General features: G+C 37.2%; 3 protein-coding genes across 4 annotated transcripts; 1 reads left to right on the top strand and 2 right to left on the bottom strand.

Annotated features, from left to right (window-relative positions):
- The first annotated feature begins 562 nt into the window (after window positions 1–562).
- Window positions 563–5,713, top strand: LOC116266539 (uncharacterized). Its single transcript, XM_031647776.2, has 3 exons — window positions 563–763; window positions 4,017–4,099; window positions 5,517–5,713. The coding sequence occupies exons 1-3, from the start codon at window positions 685–687 to the stop codon at window positions 5,547–5,549; spliced, it is 195 nt and encodes a 64-aa protein (XP_031503636.1). The 5' UTR covers window positions 563–684; the 3' UTR covers window positions 5,550–5,713.
- Window positions 5,714–6,760: 1,047 nt separating this feature from the next.
- LOC116266638 (uncharacterized) lies at window positions 6,761–9,233 on the bottom strand. Of its 2 annotated transcripts, XM_031647939.2 has the most exons (3): window positions 9,127–9,233; window positions 8,272–9,034; window positions 6,761–7,015 (listed from the first exon to the last, which is right to left on the bottom strand). In XM_031647939.2, the coding sequence occupies exons 2-3, from the start codon at window positions 8,989–8,991 to the stop codon at window positions 6,875–6,877; spliced, it is 861 nt and encodes a 286-aa protein (XP_031503799.1). In that variant the 5' UTR covers window positions 8,992–9,034; window positions 9,127–9,233; the 3' UTR covers window positions 6,761–6,874. The 2 variants fall into 2 exon arrangements, with proteins under 2 accessions (XP_031503799.1, XP_031503798.1); XM_031647938.2 differs by lacking the exon at window positions 9,127–9,233 and having other exon boundaries at window positions 8,272–9,112.
- Window positions 9,234–21,589: 12,356 nt separating this feature from the next.
- Window positions 21,590–26,954, bottom strand: LOC116266599 (60S acidic ribosomal protein P2-like). Its single transcript, XM_031647870.2, has 3 exons — window positions 26,788–26,954; window positions 21,925–22,157; window positions 21,590–21,833 (listed from the first exon to the last, which is right to left on the bottom strand). The coding sequence occupies exons 1-3, from the start codon at window positions 26,873–26,875 to the stop codon at window positions 21,807–21,809; spliced, it is 348 nt and encodes a 115-aa protein (XP_031503730.1). The 5' UTR covers window positions 26,876–26,954; the 3' UTR covers window positions 21,590–21,806.
- Window positions 26,955–27,584: the final 630 nt, after the last annotated feature.

Here is a 27,584-nt window from a genome sequence, read left to right on the forward strand (position 1 = left end):
CATAAAATCTTAGTAAATAAAACAACTGTTTGTTGATGCTTGATATTAAATGGGATAACGCTATTGAAGTATTGAGAAAAATGTTTGAATTTTTTGACAATTTGTAAAAAATGTATTAAATTGTTATTCAGACGCTGTGGTGTTTATAAAACAACATACGTACATTTTTTTTTGTCTTGGCCTCGTTATAAGGAATGGGGCTTCAATTATTTTCGTATTTTAAGGTCTATTAATTAAATTAAAAGGTAAAGGTATACCAAGTATTGATCTAGATCAAATCACGATAGGACATTTTCCAGACTTGAGTGAAGATCAGAAACTTGCTAACTAAAGTATCACAAATCTAAAAGAATATATTATAAAAACTAAACTGCCGATTAAACTTTCACCAACCCATCAATTCAATTAGCTAAATTCAACCAAAAAAATGGTGCAGCGACACATGCTTGTTCATGGCTACGCTAACTGCACTTTGAGTGCTGTGTGACGGAAATGACGTCATTGTTGAAAAATCGAACCGGATCCCTGGAGATATGTATCTTAGAACTGCCTTCCCGTTTCCGAAACTGACTCGGGCCTTTTCTTTGGGGAGGCTTCGTGAAGACCATCCATCGTTCCGGTGAGATTGGGAAGAAAAGGAGAAGAGGAAAGGACAAGGTCCGGGAGAAGTGGGGAGGAAGAGAGATGGGTGTCATGGAGAGACTGAAGGTATTCGTTGTTCAGGAGCCCGTCGTGGCCGCCTCTTGCTTGATTGCCGGAGTTGGTAAGTTTCTCTCTCTCTCTCTCATTATAAGACTTATATGATCTTAGAAGATCGTACTTGGGTGATTTTGGGGGTTCTCTTGTCCACATTGGTAACTCGCGTTTCGGCGGAAGGATAGATTGAGTTTTGCAGAAAACGGTGAACTGGTAAATCGTTATTCTTTCTTTGAGGGTTTAATTCATCTTATTTTTATCTTGTTCCTTGTTCCTGTCTATGCTGAGTGGTAGTTTTGGATTCTTCATCTGTTTAAATTGTATGTGTTGGGTAAGGATCACATGCATCATTTTATGCCTGGAACGAGCGCTCCATCCATTTTCGTGCGTTAAATTATTCTGGGTGTGTCCGCTTTGGTTGCTCTGTTACCGCCTCCCTGCCTTTGCTCTTCTCATCTTTTGGGTTATAATTTGGGGGGAAGATGATGCATAACTGTTCTTGATTCACTTCTTATATTGGTATAGTGAAAGAGAAAGGATTCATTCAATTCAACGTAGGGATCAGGGATACTCCAATTTGTTTCCGTTTTATCTCCCAGTAGTATAACATTATTTTCTTTTGATAGTCAAGTGGGGTATATCTTTATTATCTTTCCTGCGCAAGGAAAATCATGTCATTGAATTGCTGCAAATTAAGTGATTCATTAGAAGCTTTGCACTACCCACACTATTTAACATGTTCAGCAACCATGTGTTGCAGCTCTTTCCTTTTGATATGCTGCGACCAGGGGATATCTCATGAATTTTTGGTAACAAGGCATTCGAATACAGGAGCTGACAAACATGTCCTACGCTAGACATAGCAACATGAAGCCAAAGCTCTGACCATACCAAATGTTTTCATACTTTAGAATGGAGGATTTGGATTTGAACCTTACTTGCTTAATCGCCAGTGTAGTAACCTTAATTTTTCTACTAGAAACAAAAATAATTTTGAAATGTTTTGTGTTTAATTGGCCTAATTTGCTAGGCCACTTTGGTTGTTCTATTGCCCAAGTCTCATATGTCCGTCTGGTCATGATAGATTTGCATGAATGTGGCTGTTGTATCAGTTGTTTGCATAATGAAATTTTGTTGGTTTGCTAATTGTTTTGCTCCTCATTATGGTTATCGTTAGGGCTGTTTTTCCTTTTATGTAGTCAACGTCTATCATAAACAATTATTTTGTTTATATCAAGTCTAAATTTGCAAACCTTGATGTTAAGCACAAACTACTAATGCTAAAATATTCTAAAATTTATTCTCATCATAAAGTCCCAGTCACTACATTTAATGATCACTACATTTAATGATCAGAGAAGGGTTTCTAGTCCTCAGGATCTAGGTCAATTAGAGGAGTTGAGAACCATTTACGGCTAATGGTTTAACTATTGGCCCTGGAGTTTATCCAGTTGAAGCATTTCTTCTTCTGATAACCACAAGCTAGATCCTCTTGACACAATTGAGCTAGTACCTTTATCCTGAATATGGGCCACCTTGATCCTTTCGATTTATATGAAAGTATGATATAAGTGGTATGCTTGGAATCAATCATTTGCAATTGAGGGGAAGGTACTGTCATTTTGAATTGTCCAAGGTAGGCATCATAATTTCCATAACGTCTTGATCAAACGAATGGAGCTGGTTCTTCTTGAGCCATTTTTCACTAGCTCCACGTCCAAATGTTTCTTTCTGCCTTTGCCTTGAATCACCTTGTGTACTATATTACCATGTTGTCCAAATTCTTGTGCCATTTATATAGTCATCAAGCAACATTAAAAGTTGGACCCTCAATTTGAATAATCAAGTGGACCTTCTCTATGTTCTGTATTTTTTATAGTCCACAATCTTTTATTTTTCCTGTTCACACTACACAAATTTTTGAAGTGTACCTATGTTTACTTTCTTTATTAAAGGAAGATTCACATTTACCTGTCCAACCATCTTGGACTGACTGGATCATCTCTTTTTAAGCTCTCAATTGTAACAAACCAACCAAAACTAAATTGAGTGCTTGATATGTCAGATCTCAACAAGCCCCATACTCACCTTTGGTTTGTACCCTAAAAGGGTTGTGAACCAGGACAACTGAATGACACATAGGTATATGAGCTTCTGCAGGTTTTTCCAAATTTAAATTTTTGGACTATTTTCAAATCGTAATCTACACACTTGGGTGTTAAAAACCTACTTCAAAGCCCTCGGAACAGAGCTGGATGTGAAATAACTCCTCGCAAACATTAGTTTTTGTCCTTGAAGTAGCTTACTTTCTCGTGATCTTGGACATGGGCTTACATACCCTTCTTCCAAATTTTCTGTTTACAAGAATTAGAGAACATTGACTCCTCCCAACTAATCCCCTTAACTTTAATATTAGATCCCATCCCTTTTTATGGTTAAGACGTGTTTCATCATCTCAGTGTTTCTTCATGCAGGTCTAAACATGTAATTTTACAACTTCAAACAAGTCTCAAATATTGTATGTTGTGGTCCCATTTTCCTTCATCTTGCAAAATAGTGTTTTAAATGAAATTAAATGGTTTCAAAGGAAGTATCTTGTACTGGATTTTAGAAAAAGAAATAGTCGCTTGAAACAACTAAGACTGTATCTTGTAGTGCATTGTTTTTGTATAGGCCAAGCTGGGGTTGGGAAGACGCCTGCTAGTCTATGCCATGGGATGCACCTTGGCTGTTGAACCCTTAACTTCCTTTGACTTCAAGACCTTAAGTCTAAAGTCTAAACCACTAGCTACGTAAGTGGAGTTTTTGTTGGTTGGTTTCTGCTCGAGTTTTAAAAACACAAATCTAGCATGTCTTCTTAAAGTTCAGAAAACTATTAACCCCTTCCAGCCATCGTACCCAGCGTTTCAGGTGTGAACAAAGAGCATGCAATTTTTTATCTGTTCTTCTTAGTTCCTGTCATGTAATCCAGGTGTTTGGATGTGTGTGATATCCCCAGTTTGAGGTTGTGCGTTACTGTTTACTTTGGTCGCTTGGAGAACTATTATATATGTATATCTTCATATAAGGATCATCTGACTGTACAATGAATGAATTTCAGAAGTCATTTTTACTTTGAGAAATGCTCGTGCATCTGATGTATTTGGTTGTTTTGTGTAGTTCTCCATCTTCTCTAGAAGATACTAGAAAAGAATCTTTTTTTACTTTTAGGCCTGCTGGAAATGTTCATAAATTTTGAGAACGGAACAATAACATAATTGTTCCTTTGAATCAATTTTCATGAAGACGCTTACGTTAGTGTTCTCTCATGTAATTTACAGGCTTATTTCTCCCAGCTGTTGTCAGGCCTATCCTGGACTCCATGGAGACATCAAAACAAGTTCCTCAGCCGGCTTTGAGGGATGTATGTCTCTATCCTGATTGACGCTTAAGTTTTTCATCTCTTCTATGGCATGTTACTTTGTTTTGGAGTGTGATGCACTGATGCTTATATTAGTACAAGATTCATGTCTCATGGCCTAACGGCTTGTCCAGCTATGCACACATATCTTGTTGATGGAATATCATAGTTGATGGAGTTCGAAGTAATTTTGGAAGAAAACCATAATTTCTCATGCTTATCAACCAACATGAGGTTATTTAGATATGAATGACCCCTTGGTTTGTCTCTGAAGAGTTACTAGATTAATGACAGGTATACACTAGTGTCTTGTCTGTTATGTTGCATGGACACAGACATGGTGTTCACAGTCAGACATCGGTACAATTGTCAGACACAGTGAAAGCCATAAAAAATTACCCATTTGCACTGACCTATATATATACATAAAGTTTTACAAGAAAAAATTGACAAAATACTAATTTAAGATCTTTTATATATAATTAACTAACCATGTAATAGCTTTGTTTGTTCACATTTTTATTTTTTTATATTAAGGTTGCTTTAGTCTAATGATTAAATGAAATAAAGTTTTTCAGAAAATTGTTTTTAAAAGACGAGGTCTTCTCATCTTTTTACAGGATGACAGACCCCTATCAGGGATGACAGGGGGTGTAGAGAGAGAACCGATGTCCTTTTGAAAAGGACGACAGACCCCCTGTTGTCCTTTAGGAGCTGTAGAGAAAGAGAGAGAGAGAGAGAGAGAGAGAGAGAGGGAAATGAGAAGAAAAGAAATGGGGACGTGAGGGGGGAAAAGGAAAAAGGAAGAGCGATAAAAGCGATAGGGCTGCTGGACAGTATTATGGTTCAAAAATAGAGTTTCAGAAGTGTCGACGAATGTCAGTATTGGACACGGCCGGACACACACTTCATATTTTGAAGTGTCCATGCAACATAGCTTGTCTGCCTGGCTGATACTAGCTTCAGCATTTCTTGGCTGGAAAAATATGCCTAGGTCACTGCTCAAAAATTTTCCTTGGTGATCCAGCTTCTGGCTGTCTTGTCATATTGACCTTTTCTAAAATATATCTGATTAGCAGGTTTCATTTACAGTTTTCACAGGTCAATGTAACTTGAAACTCTTTTTGAAGTGCTTGCTTAGTGTAAAATAAAATGCCAACATGGAACTACTTGCTTGATGGACGATCTGCTTGATTCTCTCCATTTTCTAATTGTACACTGGAGTGTCTCCGAAACCCATTCTAGCATCGACTTTTGGTTGCCAAAATTTCCACACGTCAATTTAACTTGAACTCTTTGGTGAAGGACTTGCGTCATCTAAAATAAACAGAATACAACTTTGTGCTTGACAGCTAGATGATCTGCCTGATTCTCCTGATTTCTAATGATTGTACTGACTCTGTGTTTTTATCAACCACAGGTTGTTGCTGGAATGACTGGAAAAAAACCGTGAAGAATGGCTAGAATATCATCTGCTGCTGGACATTTTTTGCTCCTCACTTGCAATAATTGTTTTTCTCTTTCCTGTTATGCTTGATTGGGAACTCAGCGTTACTAGAGATTTGATATCTCCATTCAGGAATATAGAACTCCGTATGCAACTTATTGTCTTTCTTATTGATCGTCTTACGTGATATGGGCATCTGTAATTTGTCACAACGGCGAAAGGCCCGTCTGCAAGAAACAACTGCTACACAAGGGAGAACAAACTTGTAGCGTGGATGGGAAATTAGATTTGCACTGACCCGTTGTGCTGGAAATGGCAAAAAATTTCCTTTTGACGGTGACTTCTAATAATATTTCAGTGTTCAGTTGAAGACCGGTCGCCTTAGGCGTATTTAAGGTTGCCATCATGACATGAATCATGGGTTCGCTCCATTACAGAAATCTAGGTGCATTGACTAGAAACTACTGAAGTGACGATTATAGAAAAGATAAAATTTTCTCTGGCTTCTTTTGTATTTAATCATCGGTGTGAGAAACTACTTTTCTTATTTGATTCCTGTAATTGGAAAATAGAATGAGTCCCGACTGGAAGGGATGTACACAGAATGAAAAACTGCCCCAAAAAAGGAGTCGCCTTCTCTTTATATTTGTTGGAGAAGAAGAGAAAGGGATGTAACCAGAATGGATTTTGGCTGAGATGTAGGCATTTGATGAATCTGACCAAGCCAACAAAATCCATTATTACCAGGTCAGAGGGTTGGTTGGAATATGGACCTTTAGATTTGACAATTGCTGAGATCTTAAATGCATAGCTTTAAAAGGCCTTGATATGTTTCCTCTTAACCCCAGAATTGATCAATGATCATCTTTGATGGATGTTTTCTTCACTGCTATTCAGTAAATACTGTCTCATCGTTTACCTCAATAAACAGTAACCTGGCAAATGCTTAACAGGCTATTGGATACCAACCAGATCTCTCCACCCCTGATGATACATCACAGCTTTGCTGTGATTGGGAGGCATGATTTCTTTCAATACGTCATGATCATGTAAAAAAAAGTTGAGCTTCAAACACCTACTGATCACTAGGGGCCGCTTTATGTCACTATCGGAAACGCCAAAACGTGTATGGTACCGGTAGCCGACTGTTTCACATTTACAAGTTGATAAATGCTTGTTAATGACCAAGAAAAGGAGACATCTACTAAGAAGACATCTACCAACCAAAACAGCATGATACTTATAACCATTAGGTACAGAAAGGTGATAAACCATACGGCATCACGGCCAAAGAGAAAAAGTGAAAACGCTAACAATATAAACATAACCCGTTACAATTTGTTGTATGATTTTTCCTGCTCATTGGCTTCAATAGATGGCAAGAGAAGAGGTGCGTGTGGCACTTTGGAATTGGTCGTCGCCTTCCTTCTCCTCGGGCTAACCATATGCTTGAAGCTCCCGTATATGCTTGCCTGAGACAAACAACCAATCCTAATTTTTATACCAAAATGAAAGCAGAAAGAAAAACGAGTGAAAGAACGAAATCATCGGTACCATTCATCTATTTTTTAGTACTGCTGGTGAAAGGTACGCAGGTTCCACCAACTTTACTCAAATTTTACCTTTCAAAGGTCGAGTTTACGGGTAAGTTGATCATCGGCAGGAGCTCAGTCAGAAAATTCATGTGGGTGGCACTATGGTGCGCCGGACACGAAATTTTGTGAAAAGACCACATTTTAGATTTAAAAATTAGATTCTAACATCTTTTACTAATCATCACAAGTTGAATAAGTAGCTGTTTGGGCTGTTCTACCTTGTCAAAATTTCCTACATTTCTCAGTCTCTCTATGCGCCAAGGACAGAGGCAGGTGTGAGCAATGTGTGGGCAATTGCCCACACATACCCACAAATTTTTTTATTTTTGGTATTTTAGGGAGAGTTTTCTTATTTACACGCAGGTTGCTTATCGTATCAGCCAATAATTATGGCCTGTTGGCCTGTACCACCTTTTCTTTGGATTTTGTGGATTCAAGAAATAAATTAAAATATCACGAATTAATTCTAAAAATAGAAAATTGAGAACTTATATCGACCTTGTATCGCATAAGTCAGGGACTCATACATGTATGATGTATCGGCCGGACGATCTTGATAACATTGACACATACGACAAGAGATGTCCAGAACGTAGATGTATACGACCGAAAAACATGTGGAACCCGACAACAAGACATGAGCATAAAAGAACACGACTTTTCCTTTTTCCAATTTCCTAACTTTTGATATTTAATACATACCAAGTTTCATTTAAGTTATAATATACAGCAAAACATAAAAAGATTGTATATTAGCTGCAAATTTCATGTCAGTGAGATCGGATTCCTTTAATTAGCATCTGGGTTTTGCAGTCACAGAGATTTGGTCGCCCCTTCTCCCATTCTAGGTACCGTGCTTTCCCCTTGTAATAAACACGAAGAAAAAAATTTAACTCAGTTACTCTTAAATTTGTACAGCTATCTCACCAGCCGATTCATTTAAGCCTTTAATTCGTTTCTGATAAGAACTTGTGTTGTGAGACATGAAAGATCTCTCTATTATATCATGGATTCGTTTCAAGTATTCAAATGAAGAAGGGGTCAAGAATCCCAAAACACAGATACAGAGGAGAAGCAAGCAGAATTATTCAACAGAGACAGAGAGGGAGTGGGAAATGTTTATGAGTACGTACCACAAACTGAGAAGCGGTGAAGCTGCGTTTTCTCGAGAACCTTGTGATCTTAGCCTTGTTACCACCATCATTTTCACCAGCAGCAGAAGCAGCAGCATCTCCACCACCACCCACCAACCGAAACCTTGCATCCTCGCCTCCTGCCGCTACCGCCGCCGCCTTCTCCCCCTTGCCGGCCCAATTCCGTCTCAGCCACAGACCCATCAACCACTGATCGATCCTCCCGCCGCCCTTACCGCCGCCCCCACGGCCACTGCCACAATCGAGCGCCTTGGCTCTCGATGCGCCATATGGGTCTCCGTCCACGGCGGCAAACGCCGTGGGGGACTCGGCAGAGGGCCCTCCCTCGTAAGGATCAAGGAGGACGCTGGTTGGGGAGTTGTCATCGTCGAGGACGACGTCCCCTTGGCTGAAAGATGGAGCACGGAGGTTCTTCCTCTGGCTGTTGCTGCCGCCGCCGCTGCTGCTGTTGTTCATGAGTCTTGGCGGCAGATCGAGGACCAGGCAGCGCCTGGCGACGCTGCTGGCCCTGGCGACCCACGGCCTGGGCCGGCCGGGCTCCTCCTCCCACTGGAACGGCACCGAGACTGGTGGGTGCAGTGGGGGCGTCACCATGCCCGCAGGAATGCTGCTTATTTCCATTAGCTTTTGGGTAGGGAGACTATAGATTGGAAGCCTTGGGGCGAACTCAGGACCATGCTGCTTCCCATCTGCAGCCATGACTGCCTCCCTTCTCTCGCTCTCCAATTCTCAATGGTGAAGACTGAAGACAAGAGGCAATAAAAGGAAAGGAGTGAGATATATTAAGAAGGGCCGCAGTGAACGTGGATATGACGCTCCACACAGGCTCTTTACCTTCATAATTCCTCCGTGTCACGAGGAAGAGTGGGGAGAGAGCTTGTCCTTATTTTGTTATATTCAAGAGGCTTTGGAGAAAGCTCATGAAATTCCAAGGTTGGTGTCAATTAATGGCACTCCTCCTTGCATCTTTTGGAGAAAAACATCACATGTACTGAACTATAGAGCCATATAATGGTACAACATCCAACTGGATGAATATGTTAAAATCTGATATATATTACCACGTTCGTGGGTTAATCAAACACGGTAAAGACAGGGTTGGCCTGGGTCCTTTCACGCATGGGCCTCAAGTGTAGTAGATAGTCATCGAATATTTGTTATACCCCTCTCCGCAGTGACGGTAAATATAGTTAAAAATCATGTTTCATGTTCCATTAAATTTTTTTGACATTTTCATGTAGTTGAAGTTTAACTTGACATTTTCATGTAGTTGAAGTTTAACTAAAGAAACTGATATGGCATGAGAGGGGGTTTCTCATCGCCCGGCAAAATGCCAAAACTTCTACCCAATCCTTTATTTCTTAAGGTACATAGTCTACTTTTGGTGCTTCAGAATGTTGAGGCTTACACGTTGGTGCCCGGCAAAATGCCAAAACTTCTACCCAATCCTTTATTTTTTAAGGTACATAGTCTACTTTTGGTGCTTCAGAATGTTGAGGCTTACACGTTGGTGTCCTTTTTTTACAACATAGAGAATTGATGCTATGGGGATTTAAAATAAAAACCGATCGCCTACCAGCTCTCAATCCTATTATTGTGCCAACTCTCTTGAAGATAATTGATAGGTCAAGTTGGGAGCAGACCTAGACCTACCCAGAGTGCTTGCTAGAGAAAGGTAAAATAAAATCAATAAAGTGTCCAAAAACAATAGGTACTAAACCTGTATTAAATTCTTACGGAATCATCTTCATTGTTGATTTGCCAGAAATAAATGGTTCAAAGAAACATAAAGAGAAAAGTTGATCATTAATATTATATGACTAAAATATCTTATCTTCTTTTCCTCTTTGTTTTTTTTTTTCAACCTTCCATCTTAAAAAATCAACCACCTCATGAGTCTAGCACCTAAGGATTTTGTACGTACCTTTTAACCTTCAAATTTGGAAAGAATAATTATAGACATGTAGTCTCTATGCTTAAGAAACTGGGACTACAAAAAAAAACGGTTTTTTTCTAAATAAAAATAGAATTTAATAAGATGGAAAGGATCAAGAAATTTATATTCAAGGTCTTATACAACAAGTTTTGTTCGTTAGCAAACATGATTTTTTAATTCTTTTTTTTATAAATAATATAGGTATTAAACCAACACGTTAATTCTGCTTAAAATATATATGGGAAATTAGATACTGATGATTTCATATACACTACAGCACTACAATCCCTTCCATCTTTTTCATTATTAAATGCTAGGGAAAGAAAGCGCTGAATGAAAGGGAACTAAAACTTGACCAATATCTTCTAATCCTACCAATCTCCTTATTTTCACCTTATTAATTAATTTAGAATTAATGAAGAATAGAAATCACAGTTGGTAGAATAGTGGTTGTTGGGACACAAACATATATATATATATATATATATATATATATATATATATATATATATATATATATATATATATATATATATATATATATATATATATATATCAGATTTCGGTGAACATTTTCTATCAGTATTCTCTCCCCATTGAAAATGCGCGTAAGAAAGAAAATTTTGACTCTGTAAGTCACTATGCAACTCATATATATATATAAACCTAAGTTTATTGCTCCAGTATTTTGGACCTCGAAATTATTATTATAACTTCCACCTACCTCTCTGAAGAAAAGGAGATCTAGGATACCGTGTGATTTGCACATACAAGGAGATCATGAGTGCCTTCGTGCACTGTTTTCACAATTTTAATAAGATTAAGCGCATAGAAGAGCATACAACAATGCAAAACGTTGTGAACTTTTGATATATAAATTGAATTTTATAAGTGAAACATGTTACTATCATTATTTTTAAATTATTGTATAAAAAACAATTGGCATATAATTTTCATAATTTAAACCAATCCCATAAAAGATTTTGGATATTTGGTCTCTATCTACATAGTTTGATTTGTGTGATAATATGTATACAAGGATTAAATAGACACGAAGATTGTATGCACTGATTTGGGAGTTCGTAATGTATTTTAATTGTTGGTTACCATTGCGACACACATAAAATTATTTTTGAAGTCAAATAAAAGTATTTATTAAGTTATTTGAAAAAGTGTTTCGTAAATACTACCTTATAAACTATTCATCAAGTTAACCAATAGTTTCTAAGCATCATAGTGAACGCATTTTGTGATATACACCGCATAAAATGTTTCTGCTGCCAAACAACCTTTTACTTCTTCTCTTCTTTTTTGTACAAAGATTACATTTGGTTTGACATTGTTATCACTATTTTAATATTTAATAAGATCTTGTTTGTTTTTATTTTAATTACTGTCCGGCCGCATTGACCCCACTTTGCTGCTTAAATTATTGTACTAAGACCTGACCATTATGAATTGAGTTTTTCTCTTTCCTTTTTTCTCTTGTGTCCCTAGTTTGCATGTCGTTAGCCGTACAGAGGTACCGATGCAGTCCTGAACCCTAACCCTAATTGTAATGAAAAATAAAACGGCTTGGATTTTTACCTAAATTGTAAGATATTGCTCGGGTTGTAAGACCCTCACTATTGTCTTACAAGAAAAAAACAAATGTTGTTTGTCTTTATTTTTGCAGACAATAAGAGAGCCCAACAAATTTTTACATTAATTTAGCAGCTTCATTTACCAAAAAAAAAAATATTGCATACTTTAAACAAAAAATTAAAAACTAAAATCCATGGAAACAATAGTCATAAATATTGTTTATGAGTTTAAATGATGGTTTTCTTGGATATGATACGGTAAAGTTGTTTTTTTTAGAAAATAGCGTAAAAATCACCGCAAATTTTAAAAAATTGAAAATAAAAACTCTAAAATAAAGTGTAAAATTTGGGAAAGGAAGAAGTCAATAAACACGGTTTTTTCGTGTTTATTGGTTTTTTTTTTCTCTTTTGCAATTTTGTATGGCTGATGTATTTTTAAATGTAAAACAATTTTTTTTTTTTGAAGACAGGGTTTTTTACGACTGTGAAAGAAGATACCCGGTGGGTCATAGGGTACGCAGAGCGATCAAATCACCCTTTCTTCATTTCATTTAAAAGATAAAAAATTAGATATCAGATAAACTAAACAACTACTTCTCATGTTCCTGTGTGTCTGTGTTTGTATAGTCTTTTTGGGATGGCTTAAAAGACAATGGCACACCAGAGATCACCAATTACCTTTTCTAATTAAAATTAATTTCATGACAAAGGTCGGCCAAGTTTTTTTTTTTCAGAATTCATCTTTACAATATATATATATTTTGTTTTGGCCTTGTTGTTTCCTTCGATTTAATTACTCTTCTTACATACGTCGGAGGAACCTTTTTATTAATTTTATTTAATACTTAATTTAATTATGTAAAAAAAATGGAAGGGCAAAGGGAGAGATTAATTAGTGGTGGAGAGGTGAAGTCCATGCGCTTAACAACTACGGACAGAAAGTCCTCGTGCTTGCATCAGCAATCTTGGAGGCTCTTTGGAGATGCCGTGGCATCCAACTTTTCCTTTTGAGGAAGGAAGGTTTTTCTCTCACCATGTCGCCGACAATTTCTGCGGTAGAAAGTTTTCTCCTTTTTTTTTTCGCTTACATGATTTGCGGGCTCTAGGTGAGGTTGACGCGCCAAATAATTGCGCCGTTAATCCATGCCGTGAAATTATATACGATGTCACGAACATGGTCATTCGGGCTTCGCTTTGGGTGGTGTAATCGATCCACTCGTTCACTCGAAAAGTATTGTATAAAAATATAAAAAAAAATTAAACTTTATGAAACTTGGATGAGGCACAAATCGGCTCCGAAATGGGCGGATTTTTAAGGCTGTTCAACTAGTCGAAACGAATCGAGCTAGAGTTAAGTGAGCTCGACGAATCGAGCTAGAGTTAAGTGAGCTCGGCTCGGTTAAGCTCGAGACAGAAAATATATGAAATACATCTTAAAAAATTATCGAAAAAAAAAAAATAGATTGCCCAAATGTGTATACATGATTGGTATATGGGAAGTTTCATGTTAAGTTTATAAGTTGTCTTTTTTTTAAAAAAATAAATTTTTTAATGAAATGTCGAGCTCTTTGCTCAAGACAATCTTTGGCTCGACCTTAACCAGTTGAATCAAGCCGAGTTTGAGTTTTAAGAACTCAAGCCGAGTCGAGTTTGAGTTAATGAAATCAAACTCGAGCTGAGTTCGAGTTCCTTTCAAGACAAACGAGCCGAGTTCCAGCTGGCTCAACTCGGCTCGAACTCGCTCATGAACAGCCCTACTCTCTTCCCTTTTATTGCCAACAAATCAAAGAATTACAAACAAACAAAGAGACTACAAACCCTTCGACAAACCTTATGAGTAGCCTAATCATACATATTGTTAAGAATAACAACAAGCCAAAAAATGAGCCCAATCAGGAATTAAAATGGAAGAATCACCTAATCGGTTTTTTTACACATTTAAGGCTGAGCTAGTGGAGTTAGCCAAGTTAAGTTCAGTAAACTTGAACCCTACTCGACTCAACTAAGCGAACGAGAGCTCCGCCTATCAACTCGAGCTCAACCCGTTTAGCAAAGGCTGGCTCGTGATTTACAAAGTTCGTTCTCTTTCTAAACATCAAAGCATTTCTTTACAAAACTTGAAACTTAATTCAGGGTTGCATCACTCGAATTCATCGTAAAAGAAACAAAAGTCGAGATATCTCTTTTTTTTTTCATTTCTATATCTTCTTTCATTTTATTTTATTGATCAGTCCTTGCTTGTCTTGTACGTAGAGTTGTCGGCACATGAACATATGGATCTGCATGGGTCAGGACAAGACCGGACCAAAAGTGTCAGAGGGCGGCCTCATTCATTAACAGTTTCGTGATACTTCCATTTTTTGATGTGCATTTCCCTTTTTTTTTTTTTTTTTGTGTTAACATAAGTTTGAGATGAAGAAATCGAAGCCTAATTACAGAGAATCCTGGAGCCCGGCATTAGTTTAGCGGGGATTTGGGATTTCATACGTCAATATATTATATTTGAATTTGGTATCTCGTTCCCAAAAAATCAGATATGAGAAAAGAAATTCAATATCCGATTAAGAAAAGAGATTAGTTTCGGATTTAAGAAATGACATCCAAGTGAATTCAGACTTGATGTACATAAATATTCCATCTGATTTAGCTTTTTTTTTTTAGAAAATCCTATATCCAATGCTCTTATATTTTGAAAATTTGTTGGATTCGGTTCCAAATTTGGTTTGGGATATAAATATAAAAATCAGATTTAGATTGAGAAATTGGATTTTGGTTTCGGATTCAGATATGCCTTTTGTTTATTTGAATTTGAATTTGAGTATAAGAATATTTGGAAAAGCAATGCGGTTGCCCTTTTAAAAAATGCTGATTTTGCTTCAACTTTAATTTTGTAGTGGAGTCCAAGAGTCAATATTGGTAATTTTTAGAGGTAAAGTGCACTGAGACGTGACACTTATCATTCCAAGACTCGAACCTGAGTCCTTAGAAGAGCATATTATAACTCTTATGTTTTTCTTGAAGAAATATAATGTGATTATGCACCTACCGTTTGGTTGTTGAATATAAACGCGATATCCATAATGACATCATATTTCATAGAACAAAAACATGGTGTTTAATGATCTATTATTATAAAAGCATGTATTTTAAGAACACAATGTTCTTGTTATCAAACACCCTATATAAGACAGCAAGGACATTCGTCCCCAATAGTGTGTGTATATATATATATATATATAAAGGGCATTATTAGCACGCCATGTCTTTCGAGAGGATTCCAAACAATATCAGGTTTGCGCAGAGGTTTTCCCTTTCTAAATCCTAGCAAACTGTTTGAAGTTGGTGTCCCAAACACAACTTGTTTGCATTTCACAACCATAGGCTTTACTAGTAAAAGATGTCCACCAAAAAAAAGACTAGGGTTTGTTGTTATTCATTTTTTTTTTCCCTTTTGGTGGCCCATGAAAGATTACACAGTTTCTCATTTGGAGGGATCCAAATTTTGCTACATCTTTGGTCCCACTTGCACTACTTTTTGAAGAAAAACATTGAAGGGGCGTTTGATGGTTTGGTATTTTGATTCAAAAATGAAAATTTCAGAATCATAATTCCTCTTTAAACTGGAATGAAATCAAAATTCCATGTTCCATTTTGCTAATTCTGAAAACAAAATACTCTGTTTGTTTGATAAAATCTAATTTCTTAAAAAATGAGTATTTCGATTCTAAAATTCCATGATGCTAGACATATGAAACGCCCCCTAAGTGTCATTCTAATTAGCACATGCAGCTTGTTATAGCTTATCAAATTTCATGCCAAACTTGTAACTCAACCTTATATATGTGTGTGTGTGTTACATAGCTATCAGACTACGAGATTTTGTGAGAATCATTTGGGTTGTTGATTTCAAAGAAATCATGTGGTAAAAATTAAAATTGTAAATATAAAAGTCAAGGTGATTTTTCAAGAGTTTGAAATACCTCATATTTGGGCCATATAAAAAGTTTTAGAATCCTTTATTAAAATTTTTTGCACCAAAAAAATAAAATCCCATCTCTGCCCCTCAAAGTGTGGCAACTAAATTCAACTATAGATCTGAGATCCTTGAAACTGCACAATCACGGGAGCATTTAGTCTGAAGTTCTAAATGATCAAAGTGCTTCATGTAATTCGCCAAGTGTTGTAGAAGACAAGCTTCTTACTCCTGGAAGAAAAAAGGAGAAAGAAAAATGTTTGTTCTCATAATTAATGACAAGCGCAAGTATGTCGGAGAAAACTTTCAAATAAATAATTATGAAAAAATCACTGTGACAATGAATCATGTTGACTAACTGAAAACTTCAAATCAAAAGAATAAAAAAAAATCTAAATAGAATGCCTCCGAGCGGTTGGTGCAGGGTGAGGGTTGGTAAGTAGCCGATCTCTATTTTTGAATCATCGAGGTGTCTACTCTTTGCTCGAGATACCATAAGAAAGCCACGAACCATACATGGATGAGAGGTTCGGTGAAAGCTTCAACTCTTTTATTGGTGGTAGGATGGCGATACTCCTTCTCATCACCCAAGAATATCTGGATAAGATCCTTCGTTTGAGAAAAATTTTACTTTTATCAGCACATTTTGAGCACATCTGCCCTTCTCTTAAATATTTTTGATAAGCAATACTGGAGTGACGTTGGTTCACTAGAACTATTGAATGCTTTCATAAGAAGGACGAGCTTGTTGCATTCTAGTTGGTGGACAAATAGCATCATCATTAAGGCCATGCTTCGTTTCAATTCATCTTTCGCAGGAAGAAGGGATGCATCTTCACTAAAAAATATCATTTTCATTTCATTGAAGTTATTGAAAGCAGCTTTAGCTAGCAGTAAACACTGTAGAAATAGGAAAGGACATTGAATTCACATCAAGGGCCTTGCTCGATCCCCAGTCTTTTCAGCTTACACTTTTTTTCATACGTAAGGATCTTATGGTGGACAAGGTGCGTGGATTTGGTAGTGGTCTGTCAAATCACCGTGGAATTTTCCTTTTTCTTGAATAAGAAAATGTTTTCGTTTTGTAGTCAAGCATTTTGTATGTTGTGAGTTTTCAATAAATCTATCATTTTTTAGCTAATTTTGTAAAATAATCATTTTAATGTCCAATGAATATTGAAGTAAATTCATCTGACACTCACAAACAAAGTCTCGTCGACTCTTAGCATGCGTAAGGATCTAATAACAAAAGAAAGAAAGAATATGGAGGTGGTGCATGAAAGATAGATCACATAGATTAAAAGACGAAAAGAAAATGATAAAAATATTAAAAGACTAAAATGCACATAGATTTATTTATAAAAAAATAAATCTAAAATGTGACCGCCTCTCTTCGTTCTTTTCTGGGGTGTGTGCACGCAACTCATTTGATATAATACAGGTCTCTACGTCGTCTAGATGCTCCTTCATGCGTCCAAATTTTCCAACCAATTTCCAGGCAAACAAGCTTCTTCTTGCCTTCATACAAAAGGAGGTAGGCTCGGTGCAGACTATTAGCTGGGTTAGGCCGTAGGCGCAACCCAGTTGAAGGAAGGCTGTATGTGGTGTTTGCACCAGATATGAACAGGAGCAGCGCCAAAAAAAATTCATGACAGGGGATGAATTAAAGTTTATAAATTTTAACACCAGTCGAAATATCATTTTTTTAAAATTTTTACATATGACAAGTAAATTTTTTTCAAATTTACATATAAATTTGAGGTGGGGTCAGCGCCTGACATGAATGTATGATTCAAGTTCCTTTCAGCCAAAAATTTCTGTCTCCGCCACTCTCTTGAGTATAAGATAAAATGGCACAAATAATAGAAAGTTGACTAATAGGCCGAAATAAATCAATTGAGAAATGGGAATGTTTTTCATTGGATAGGAAGGATCCAAGTTTTTTTTCTAGGGCCATTTTATGTCCAATATTTTCAAGAGATTGTGTCTTGGGCATTATTAAAATGGTTGTACTTTTATATAGTGCCAGAGAAAACAGTGTGTTCTTAAAATATATATTTGTAAAACGTACGTTTCAAACCATATTCTTGTAATATATCATTCTAAAGCACATCTTTCGAACATAAGGCATAGTCATTCCATATTCTTCATAGCATTCTTAGAACTTGTTTTCTAACAACATTTTTTTTTTCCATCAAAGCCTTTCTAAAAGACGCTTGTTATTTGTCTAGACAATCTTTGAAAGCTCCTAACACTTAAAGATCGTTGAAATGTGAAAGAGAAATATTCCCAACGTTCTCAGCGAATTCCCCTGCCGACATGAACTCTTCCAACAACTTTATAGCCCGACAATTTTGAATCATGTGATTACTATCACGTTTCAGTGTCTTTCTGTTCGAGTTCATATATGCTTTTCAGAACTTGAATTCTGAAGAAAAAATCTAATACCATATCTGAAATCTGAATTCACGACCTTCATCTGATTTTTAGATTAACATTTGTATAAGATTTTTTAAACGGAATCCAAACAATATTATAGATATTGAGTATATGATATTTATTTAAAATTATATCTGATGTGAATCTGAATCTGGACAATATTTACACAAATCTAAATCAGATCTTATGCCATTTCTTATATTCGAATGTGATCTAAGTTCTTAATTGAATACAAAATTTTTTTCTATGTCCCAACTTTTTATGTTGTTAAGTCAGATTTTTATCTGATTTAAATCGAATTTATTGACATACCTAAATGTAAAATATATTGCCATGCCTTTATAAGAGTGGAGTACAAGTAGCTTGTGAGTCCGAATCTGGAGTACGAATTAACCGCTTTCTTTTCAGTTTAGGTGTGTGTGATGGATGGGCCATAGATCGGATTGTGTCCGGATATCATTAATGTTCCTTTTACCGACAGAATCAAGCTTTAAATTTGGAATTGATACAATCTTTTATTTGTGCCGGTCCCAATTTTATTAGTAACTTGGAACCTCGTTATATGCACCAGTATCGTTAATACTTAAAATACCCTTAGTTTACATTGAAAAAAAAAAACTTTTATAAAGACAAAAATAAAAATAAAAAAAATTAAAAGATTATAAAAGACATTTCTTTTTAACAAATTATCAAAATGTACTTCCCTCCTTGCACAATGCACTCAACTTTCTCTCAGTAAATTGTACTGTTAAAATGAAGCAAGTAAACCAAAACAATTGGCTCTTTTAAGTAGGGTTGCCTGGAATTGCCGGCAGAGGACCAAGTTGGGCATGCCCAGTATGGGCGGGTAAGGCAATGACATGTGCCTAGAAATGATCGCCCAATCAGTCAGTAGGCCGGGGCCAGGTCTCTTCGATTTTGCGGTTGGGACGAAACCAATTTTGTTTGGGGGTGTTTGACAACAGGAATACTAACACAATGTTTCATTTAAGATTGGTAGTTGAAGCAGACCCAATTTTATTGGGAGCATTTGGCAATAAAGACATTAACAAAGCAATCATGTGTTAGTGTTTTTCTTATTAACCATGTTAGTGTTCTCATTGCTAAATGCTCCATACAGTAATCATTTCAACTTTCAACTACGTTCCAAACTTAGCTGAACAAGAGATACCAAAATTTTATGATTTGAGAGACTATGAAGCCGTTTGGCACTAGAAAGAGTGTGTTGGTGTTCTGTGAATATGTTTCAAAATTATTGTAGGTTTATATAAAACTTGTTCAGTGTTTCATGATCGTTTGGCACTAGAAAGAATGTGTTAATGTTTTATGAATATGCTTCAAAATTGTTGTAGGTTTATATAAAACTTGTTCGGTGTTTCATGAATCTACTTTAATTTTGCAGCAGATTATGAAACGCCCACGTAGTATTCCTAACGCCAAACGACGGGAGCCCTTCAAAGCATAACATATTACATGCACCGATCATATCACTATCTGGTTAAAGATATCGCGAAATAGGGCCTTTTATTGCCCTTTTAATCAACATCACTACAATTACTTTTACTTTTTAAAAAAATTGAAAGCTTTCTTGTTACTATAAGGAAAAAAAAAAGGTGGGTGCAAAGCCGAATCAGCTTACATTTGTAGGGTTAATTATCGGCTGAATCAAGAGAGGCGACGGCTGGCGGTGGTGTTCTGCACCGACAAGGTACAATGCCGGTGACCCGACTTACACGTTGAATAAGAAGCCACATTAAAAGCACCGACGCTACCACTAGAAAAAAGTGGGGAAAATCTGAAAAAACAATGACAGGCAAATGATCGTTCTCTTCGTGAACTGTTGCAGAAATTGTGATTGAGGTTGAATTAGTATTATGAGGATAGATACATGGCAAGAGACGCACGCCACGCCTAGCAGATATTCTTCAGCGCCTATCATTCGTATTGTCACACTCTCAGACACTGTTTCGTATATTGCATTGCTTCATAGGTAAGTGGTCTAGCTTTCCTCAAGTCTTTCAACAGCCGTAGGAAGACTTTCCTGTTCAGCTTTTACAGCTGCCTATAATCAGGTCGCTGGTAAGCTCGCCCTCAAGGCTTAGGCCTGCTTTCGCTAATACAGATAGCCGAAAACTATGGGCAGGGACCATGACTCCCCTTGAGTTTTCGGATGAACGGGACGTTATCCCACTGCCCGTTATCCCACTGCCCAAACAAGAGCCGAAACTCTCCACTTCCCCTTTCTCTTACCCTCGAGGTACAGAGTTGTGTTGGTATCAAGCGGTGATCGCCCCCCACTGACTCCACTCTAACAGTACCAGCCTGCTTCCACTCCACCTAACTCTTTTGAATCTATGTTCTAACTCTTCCTTTCTTAAAATCCTTAGACATGCAGATCAGGAGTAGATCACCTCTGGGGCCCATGGCAAGATGTACCCCCCATTTCTTAGGCTTTTTGAGAAAAAAGTAGTTGGACCCAGTCATCGTCCTTGTCAGCTTCAGAAAGTAAAAAAGTTTGAAGTAAAAGTCCTCTTGGGGAATGCAGTAAAACTCTCAAGCTGATCTACCCTTTTTTTAAAGTTTGCTGTCAATTTACCTTTGGGTTGCATAAGGAGTGAGGGCTATGGAAATATCAACTTATGAGTCACATTGTCAGCTCCTTTGGGGCGTAACAAGGTATCCAAGTGTGATTACATTGACAATGCAGGTAGGGAGTATGGAGCACCAGGTCTATCTGATGTCTAGTGTCAATTAGTTGACATTTGATTATAGTTTTAGACCTGATCACTTGTATTTGGAAGTTGAATCCCAATAAAATGCTCATTTCCATCGACTAAAAGCTATTTACATTGAGAAACTGCTGTATTTGCAAAATTTTGACACACAAGGAAATGCTTTTCTTTAGATGAAGCAATTTTAGCGAACGCTTTAAGATTCTGCCAAAAAAATGTTACTGAGTTTCCCAGGAAAATCTCCGAGTCTTTCATTTTCATATCTGTTGACAAATGCAACCAAAGACGCAAGATAAATTGTTTCAGACAAGATATTCAAACTTTTCCAATCCTGTCAGGCCCAGATACTTCGAAGACAGTTTCAGAGTAAAACTTGTGTTACACAATGCCTTCTTGATTGGAATAGGTAAGTGGCTGATTGATTATTCATCTCCCGCTTTCTGTTTTTCCATTTCACAACCATTCTCTCCACCTTAAGTCCATGAACCCCAAGGAGAGGGAAAACAACTAAGTCTTCGTTCACAGGACCAGCCACAATTCAGCAGTGTAAACTCCAAATGCATAAATGCAGATGCACAGAGAGAGAGAGAGAGAGAGAGAGAGAGAGTCTATGTGTGTTCATGCAGAACAAGCATTTCGAAAGAAGGCTAAAAAAATTGGATTAGAAACACTGCAGTATTCAATCTTTCATCAGTGCCTCAAAGCTGCTCAACAGAAAAAAAAATGGAGGAAAGGGAGAAAAAGAAAACGAAGAAAAAGCAAACTCAAGCTTCCATTAGTTAACAATTAAACTCGCAGGAACATCTGATCCCAATCTTTTAGCTTTTCCTTCAAATTATCAAGGAAGCAACCTAGTCAAACAAGCTGAAGCCCATATCCTGCAAAATTGCAACATCATTGAACTGTCAGAAAGACAAATCTCAACGAGGCCATAAGCAACAACCAACTTAGATCGGTGGGAGTCCTAACCTCATCGGATTCCTCTTTCTCTTCAACCTTCTCTTCCTTCTTTGGCTCTGCAGCTGCAGGAGTTGCAGCTGCTCCACCACCACCACCACTAGAAGTCACTGCAACAGCAACACCACCACCTGATGGGACAGAAGCAAACTTTTCCCTTCCAGAAGCTATAAGTTCAGTTATATCATGGCCTTTCACTTCACTCAATAGAAAATCTATTCTATCGTCTTCAGCTTCTGCACCAACTGTTCAAAAGGTAGATATACCACGTCAAAACAAATAACGAGGCAAAATGACATGAGAGGCCATCAACTAGCAGAAAGAGTAAATAAAGCACAACAGGTAGGATCTCCATTCCCACATCTGCTATGCAAAAGCATAATAAATTGCATTGCAGATCTTTAGATAAACCCAATTTATCTCTTGTAAAACCAACATAGGAAGAAAGACAAAAGAGCTCTTTCTTTAGACCTTTCTTATTCTTCCAGATATAGAAATGTGATTTCTATCATGGTTTAAGCAAGGCTTTTATAACCCAGTGACTCAAGAGTTTCATTCAGAGTCGATCGATTCATGACTCGTTGGGTCAACTCGGTGACATTGGCCTGGTTTTGACAGATTTATTTTTCCATGAAATGTACTTGATGTGTACATTGTAGTGTTTTTAATTCATTATGAGTTATGACATTGATATATTATATATAATGAATACAATAATGCATATGCATACATAAAAAGCAAACTTTAGAAACTAAAATTATGCTTTACTGTATATAAAAAGGAAAGGTTAGAAACTAAAATTATGCTTCACTGTAACTATATGCATCTTCCATGTGTAATATAGTAAAAATTTGATAGAGTACACAAATAACATACAAAATTTAATATCATCTACGTAGCATGTTGTGTGACATACACACTCACATTATATAGGTGAATGACTCATTAAACCAGCCTATAACTCTGCAGACACAGAGAGAAGTCCAATGACATGGCCTGTTCATTGCTATGACTCAGCTTACTCATGTTAACCCCTGGTCTTCCAGTTTTTTAACCAGGTTAAGGACAGAGTCAACTCAGTGGACTAGGCTGCGCTTTCAAATACCTGGTGTATTTTGTCAAAGCTGCGTGTAGACTTATCTAGATTCTAGGACTCTAGAGTTGGCTGGTCAATTGAGCTGCTTGTTCCTAACCCACCTGCCATTTGAAAGTACCTAGGCCATAGACTGAGGTGCCTAAGTTCAAGTAACACTCAATAGCCTAAGTTCTTCTCTGCAACAGATATGATTCTACCCCTTCTGCCATCTAAGGAAACTGTTTTTCTTGTTCTCTCTTCTTTTTCTTCATCCATTTGAAGTATTCCTTTTCCTTTTTCTTCTGATTTTATGCAGATTTTCATTTTGGATTTTGTTTTGACAGTGCATGTGATTTTACATCAGAAGTATATATAAGCACATACATACGTAGGTATGTTTTTATGATGATAATCACAGTTATAGTTCATACACATTATACTTTGAATTTGTTTGGGATTTAACTTGTCTGGTTATTTATGTACTTCTTCCTGCAAGTCCCATGGACTTGACAAATGAGAGGCTGTACCTGAGTCACATGTGGCATAGGACTTGACCAACACTAGTCCCATGCTGTTAGATGCACCACACTATTCATTCAAAACTCAGTGCACACCTAACTCAAATCATCAGCAAGTTGGGAGCAGTAAAAATGATCAGGGTGCACACTGCGATGCTTTTTCTGAAATTGTGGTTCAATTCACAGTGGTATCAAAATTTCCCGTCTCACTGCCAATTAAGGAAAACAAGAAAAACTAAGGTGTTAGGACACAACCATCCGCCTCTTCGCCCCCCCCCCCCTTCCCCCCCAGCAGGCGCTCTCCACCCTTCTTTTCTTTCAGGTTTTTTACTCTTGGCTCTCTCTCTCTCTCTCTCTTGACTCAATAGCAACAGCTGCCGACTAGCTGCAGTGACAGGCAACCAGTGCTCAGCAAGCAGTTCTCTCTCTCTCTCTCTCTCTCTCTCCTCCTGTTGAGACACTTCCTTTCTCACAAGTCCCACCACAATTCCTTGTGCCCTCTCTAGGGGAGCACGACTTCAACTCTCTTTAAAATGATTTTGGTCAGGCCCGTAATTCCTTCTTTTGATGATCTGAACAATGGCATCGAAAACATGGAAGATATTGGTAGAACAAAACATACTAAACTGAAAAATGAAAACTCCATTAATTGATTATCTTAACCAGTCTGATAATATATTTTGTATCATGGTATGTGTGCTACACTCTTTTTTGATTTTATCTGTTGAAACATCGATAACTTGTTAATTGTCAATTTTGTTGTCCGTTAACCATTTTTGTATGACACAAACACACACAGACACACAAAACAAAGCCACATCCCACTCAAGTCTTTTTGAAAGATGCGACACCAGCACGCACGTGTTTGATATAAAACTTCCTATTATTTTTTCTTGATCGTTACAGTTAATAACATGCAACAGCATTGAAGTTGAAACTATATTGAGCATTTATGCCCCATTTTTAATCAGATTAGTAATTTTAAAATTTATTTGGGTTTTTAGATTTTACAAATTAGAATTAGAGATTAACAATTGGCATTTAAGAAATAAGAAGATTTTGTGTGCTTTATAATTACATTGTCTTTATGCTATACACGATTTAAAAGTCAATGATACAATTTTATTAAATTTGTTGTTTCAAACTTTAGATCATGTTTCCTATCATGTATAATATGCTAGTGATATTGTGAAACTTTTTGTTATTATACGCTGATAACCATAGCTCCATCATTGATAAATGCTTCTGTTTTAGGTAAATTTTAAAAATTAATACTGTATTTCATTGTCATCTTTTTTGGATCCCTTAAGCTCCTAATCCAGCCCTATGTAGTCAAAATAGTGCCTAGGCCCTAGACAGGTCATAGGAACCTTTTCACCTAGGCTGTAATACCCAGGCACCCAATAGGCCCACACTGCTTCAGATTACATAGGTCCTGCCTGGTCTCACATAGGCTCTAAGCTCAACTCACCACCTAGTCTGTGCCTAGCGCTTTTGAAAAACGGATCATTGTTAAAAACTTAAAAACCATAGTCAAAATAAGCACCAGGCTCTCAGAAACCCAAGCGAACTGCATAAACTACTTGAAAGCGATGCAAAGTGATAGATTCTCCAGATGTTATGCAAACACAATTCACCAATGAGATCTTAAATATGCATCCATAATCCTTCTGGAACCTATTGCACCCTCATTCAATTAACATAGTGAATGGTCTCACTATCTTACCCCGAAAGGAGCTTGTTACATAGGACAAGTTGCTTCAAATACATAAAAGTAACAAGGCTAGCAGATACGTGCAGCCCATCATGCAACTTCCCAGCACCACATTTCCTATGCAGACCTCCACAGAAGAATGGTCATCATATAATAAAAAAATTAGAAAGCAAAAAAACTAGGCACTTTAATCTCACTGAACCAGTCTTCTCTGATATGAACAATTACTACCATAAATTTATTTTTATCCATGAAGAGTATAGTCCATGGGTAACAACCAAGAATGAAGAAGTAACGAGATTTGTCATTCCAAGCTGTCCATGAGAACAAAGATAGGCACCCCAAGGTTGACATTTCTCACAGGAAAATATCACCTACATTCCCAACTAAAGTTTTAGAGTAATCAAAAGATGATGGTCCCAGACACAAACAGTACACACTCTTCCCTAAAAACTAACGCATCTGGAAAATACAAGAATGTTGAGGTGTAGGGCACATAATTGGCTAGGTAAGTATAATTGTCATAACTGCATAGAAGAAGAAAAATCATGACTCCGCAATTCCAGTAAGCATAAAAACAGCCTGCATGTATGCCAAAATTGCAACACAACATAGTCAGCCAATGAGTTGCAAAAGGAGTTCCTGAAGTGAACCAACTCGTTTTCTCCATCAATGCAATCTTCGTAGATGAATACATGCTTGGACTCGTGCATAAGAGCACCAGGCAGTGGGCACCTTGGTTTTTGCATAGGCCACAATACCTAGGAAGAGTATCATTCTTTTTCTAATTTCATTATTGTTGAATATCTGAATATATGTAAATACTATGAATATTATGTCGGGCATACGTATGTTTCTCCCAAACTGCGAACGTTACATTGAAACATAACATTGGCGAAAATGGTGCATCAGCTTTTGCTTGTTCTTTTCAGCCCGCGTAGCCTTCAACTAGGCCCCAGACTAAGCCTGTTTGAAGGTCTACCGCCTGAAACCACCAATCTTTTGATTGCATAGCGTGCAACTGATAAGGTTCTCCGGCTAAGTGAGAAACCTCGTGCAGGAACATTTCTACCTTGATATCCAAACGCACCTGAATCTGCATCTTCGACTTGGGTAAGGCCCTAATTTCTTTTAGTAAATTAAAACGGTAAAGATTATTATTGTGACTGATGACTGAAAAAATAAAATATAACAACACCCCATCTTTTAAGGCAAGAACGATGGAAGAGTGAAGGAAGTACGAAGAACAAAGGGAGCAATGTAGCAAACGCAGCAGAAACCTGAAACAAATGCCATCAAGTATACCAATCGAAAACCCCAACAACGAATATTAATCGCACCAAAAAGAGAGACAGCTATGAAACCTCAAGTGCGACGAGAACCAATGTGATACCAATATAGGAAACAAATGCTCCACGCAATAAAGTATTACAAGAACCAAGTTGAACCACAAAAAAACTCAATTAGATAAAAATGCATCAGAACCAACGTGAACAAAAACTGATTAATTACGAGTACCAGCAATGAGAATTCCAGAACTGAACGAACAACACACGCGCACGGAATACCTGAACCAAGGATGGACTTTAGATCGCCGACTGATGGGTTGGCATTTCCGCCCAATACGGCGAGCAAGTAAGCTGCAACGATCTTCATCTCTCTCTCTCTCTCGCTCTCTCTCGGCAGAAAAGTGCGCGCGGAATCGGAAAAACAAGACGACGTCCGACCTTCTAGGGTTTTTCCTACCTTCAGGTTTCCGCTTGGGAACTTTTTATTTAAGAGCCCACTCCTTTGCCCAAAATCTCAGGAGGAGCACTCGCTTTCCTGAATTCTCTGATACGGGCACACTTGGTCGCTTTTGTTGTGATTGACTTTTGTGAACAAAATACGACAGTGATACTCTTTTATTCCGTGAGCAAACCCAAAAAAAAAAAAAAAACCGTAGAAAATAATTGCAAGCCTCCATACTTCTCAAATTTGATAGATTTTAATCTGAAACTCCCGATTAGACGATTAGTTTTTGCCCAATATAAGGACTTTATTTAGAAGTTGAAATCTTAATTTACAAATTTTCGTTCTTTTGTTATGTCACTAGTAATCTACAAACGTGCCTCTAGTCTGGCTTTGCATCAAGGAACATGCATTTGAATTTGTTTGAACTTTCAGAGCTTGACACTGAAGAATCATGCACCTTTTGACGTGTATTTTTGTGCATGTTGTCTTGTTTGATGAATTGTGAGTCATGTTGTAGTTATATCCGTGAGTTTTATTGTCCTAGAGATTTGACATCCGTTTGGATATGTCATAGTCTTGCTTGGTGATTAGAGTTCATTTGTGGATCTTGTTGTGATAATAGTAAAAATCA

Source organism: Nymphaea colorata, chromosome 13, assembly GCF_008831285.2.
Source record: "Nymphaea colorata isolate Beijing-Zhang1983 chromosome 13, ASM883128v2, whole genome shotgun sequence".
Taxonomy (NCBI): domain Eukaryota; kingdom Viridiplantae; phylum Streptophyta; class Magnoliopsida; order Nymphaeales; family Nymphaeaceae; genus Nymphaea; species Nymphaea colorata.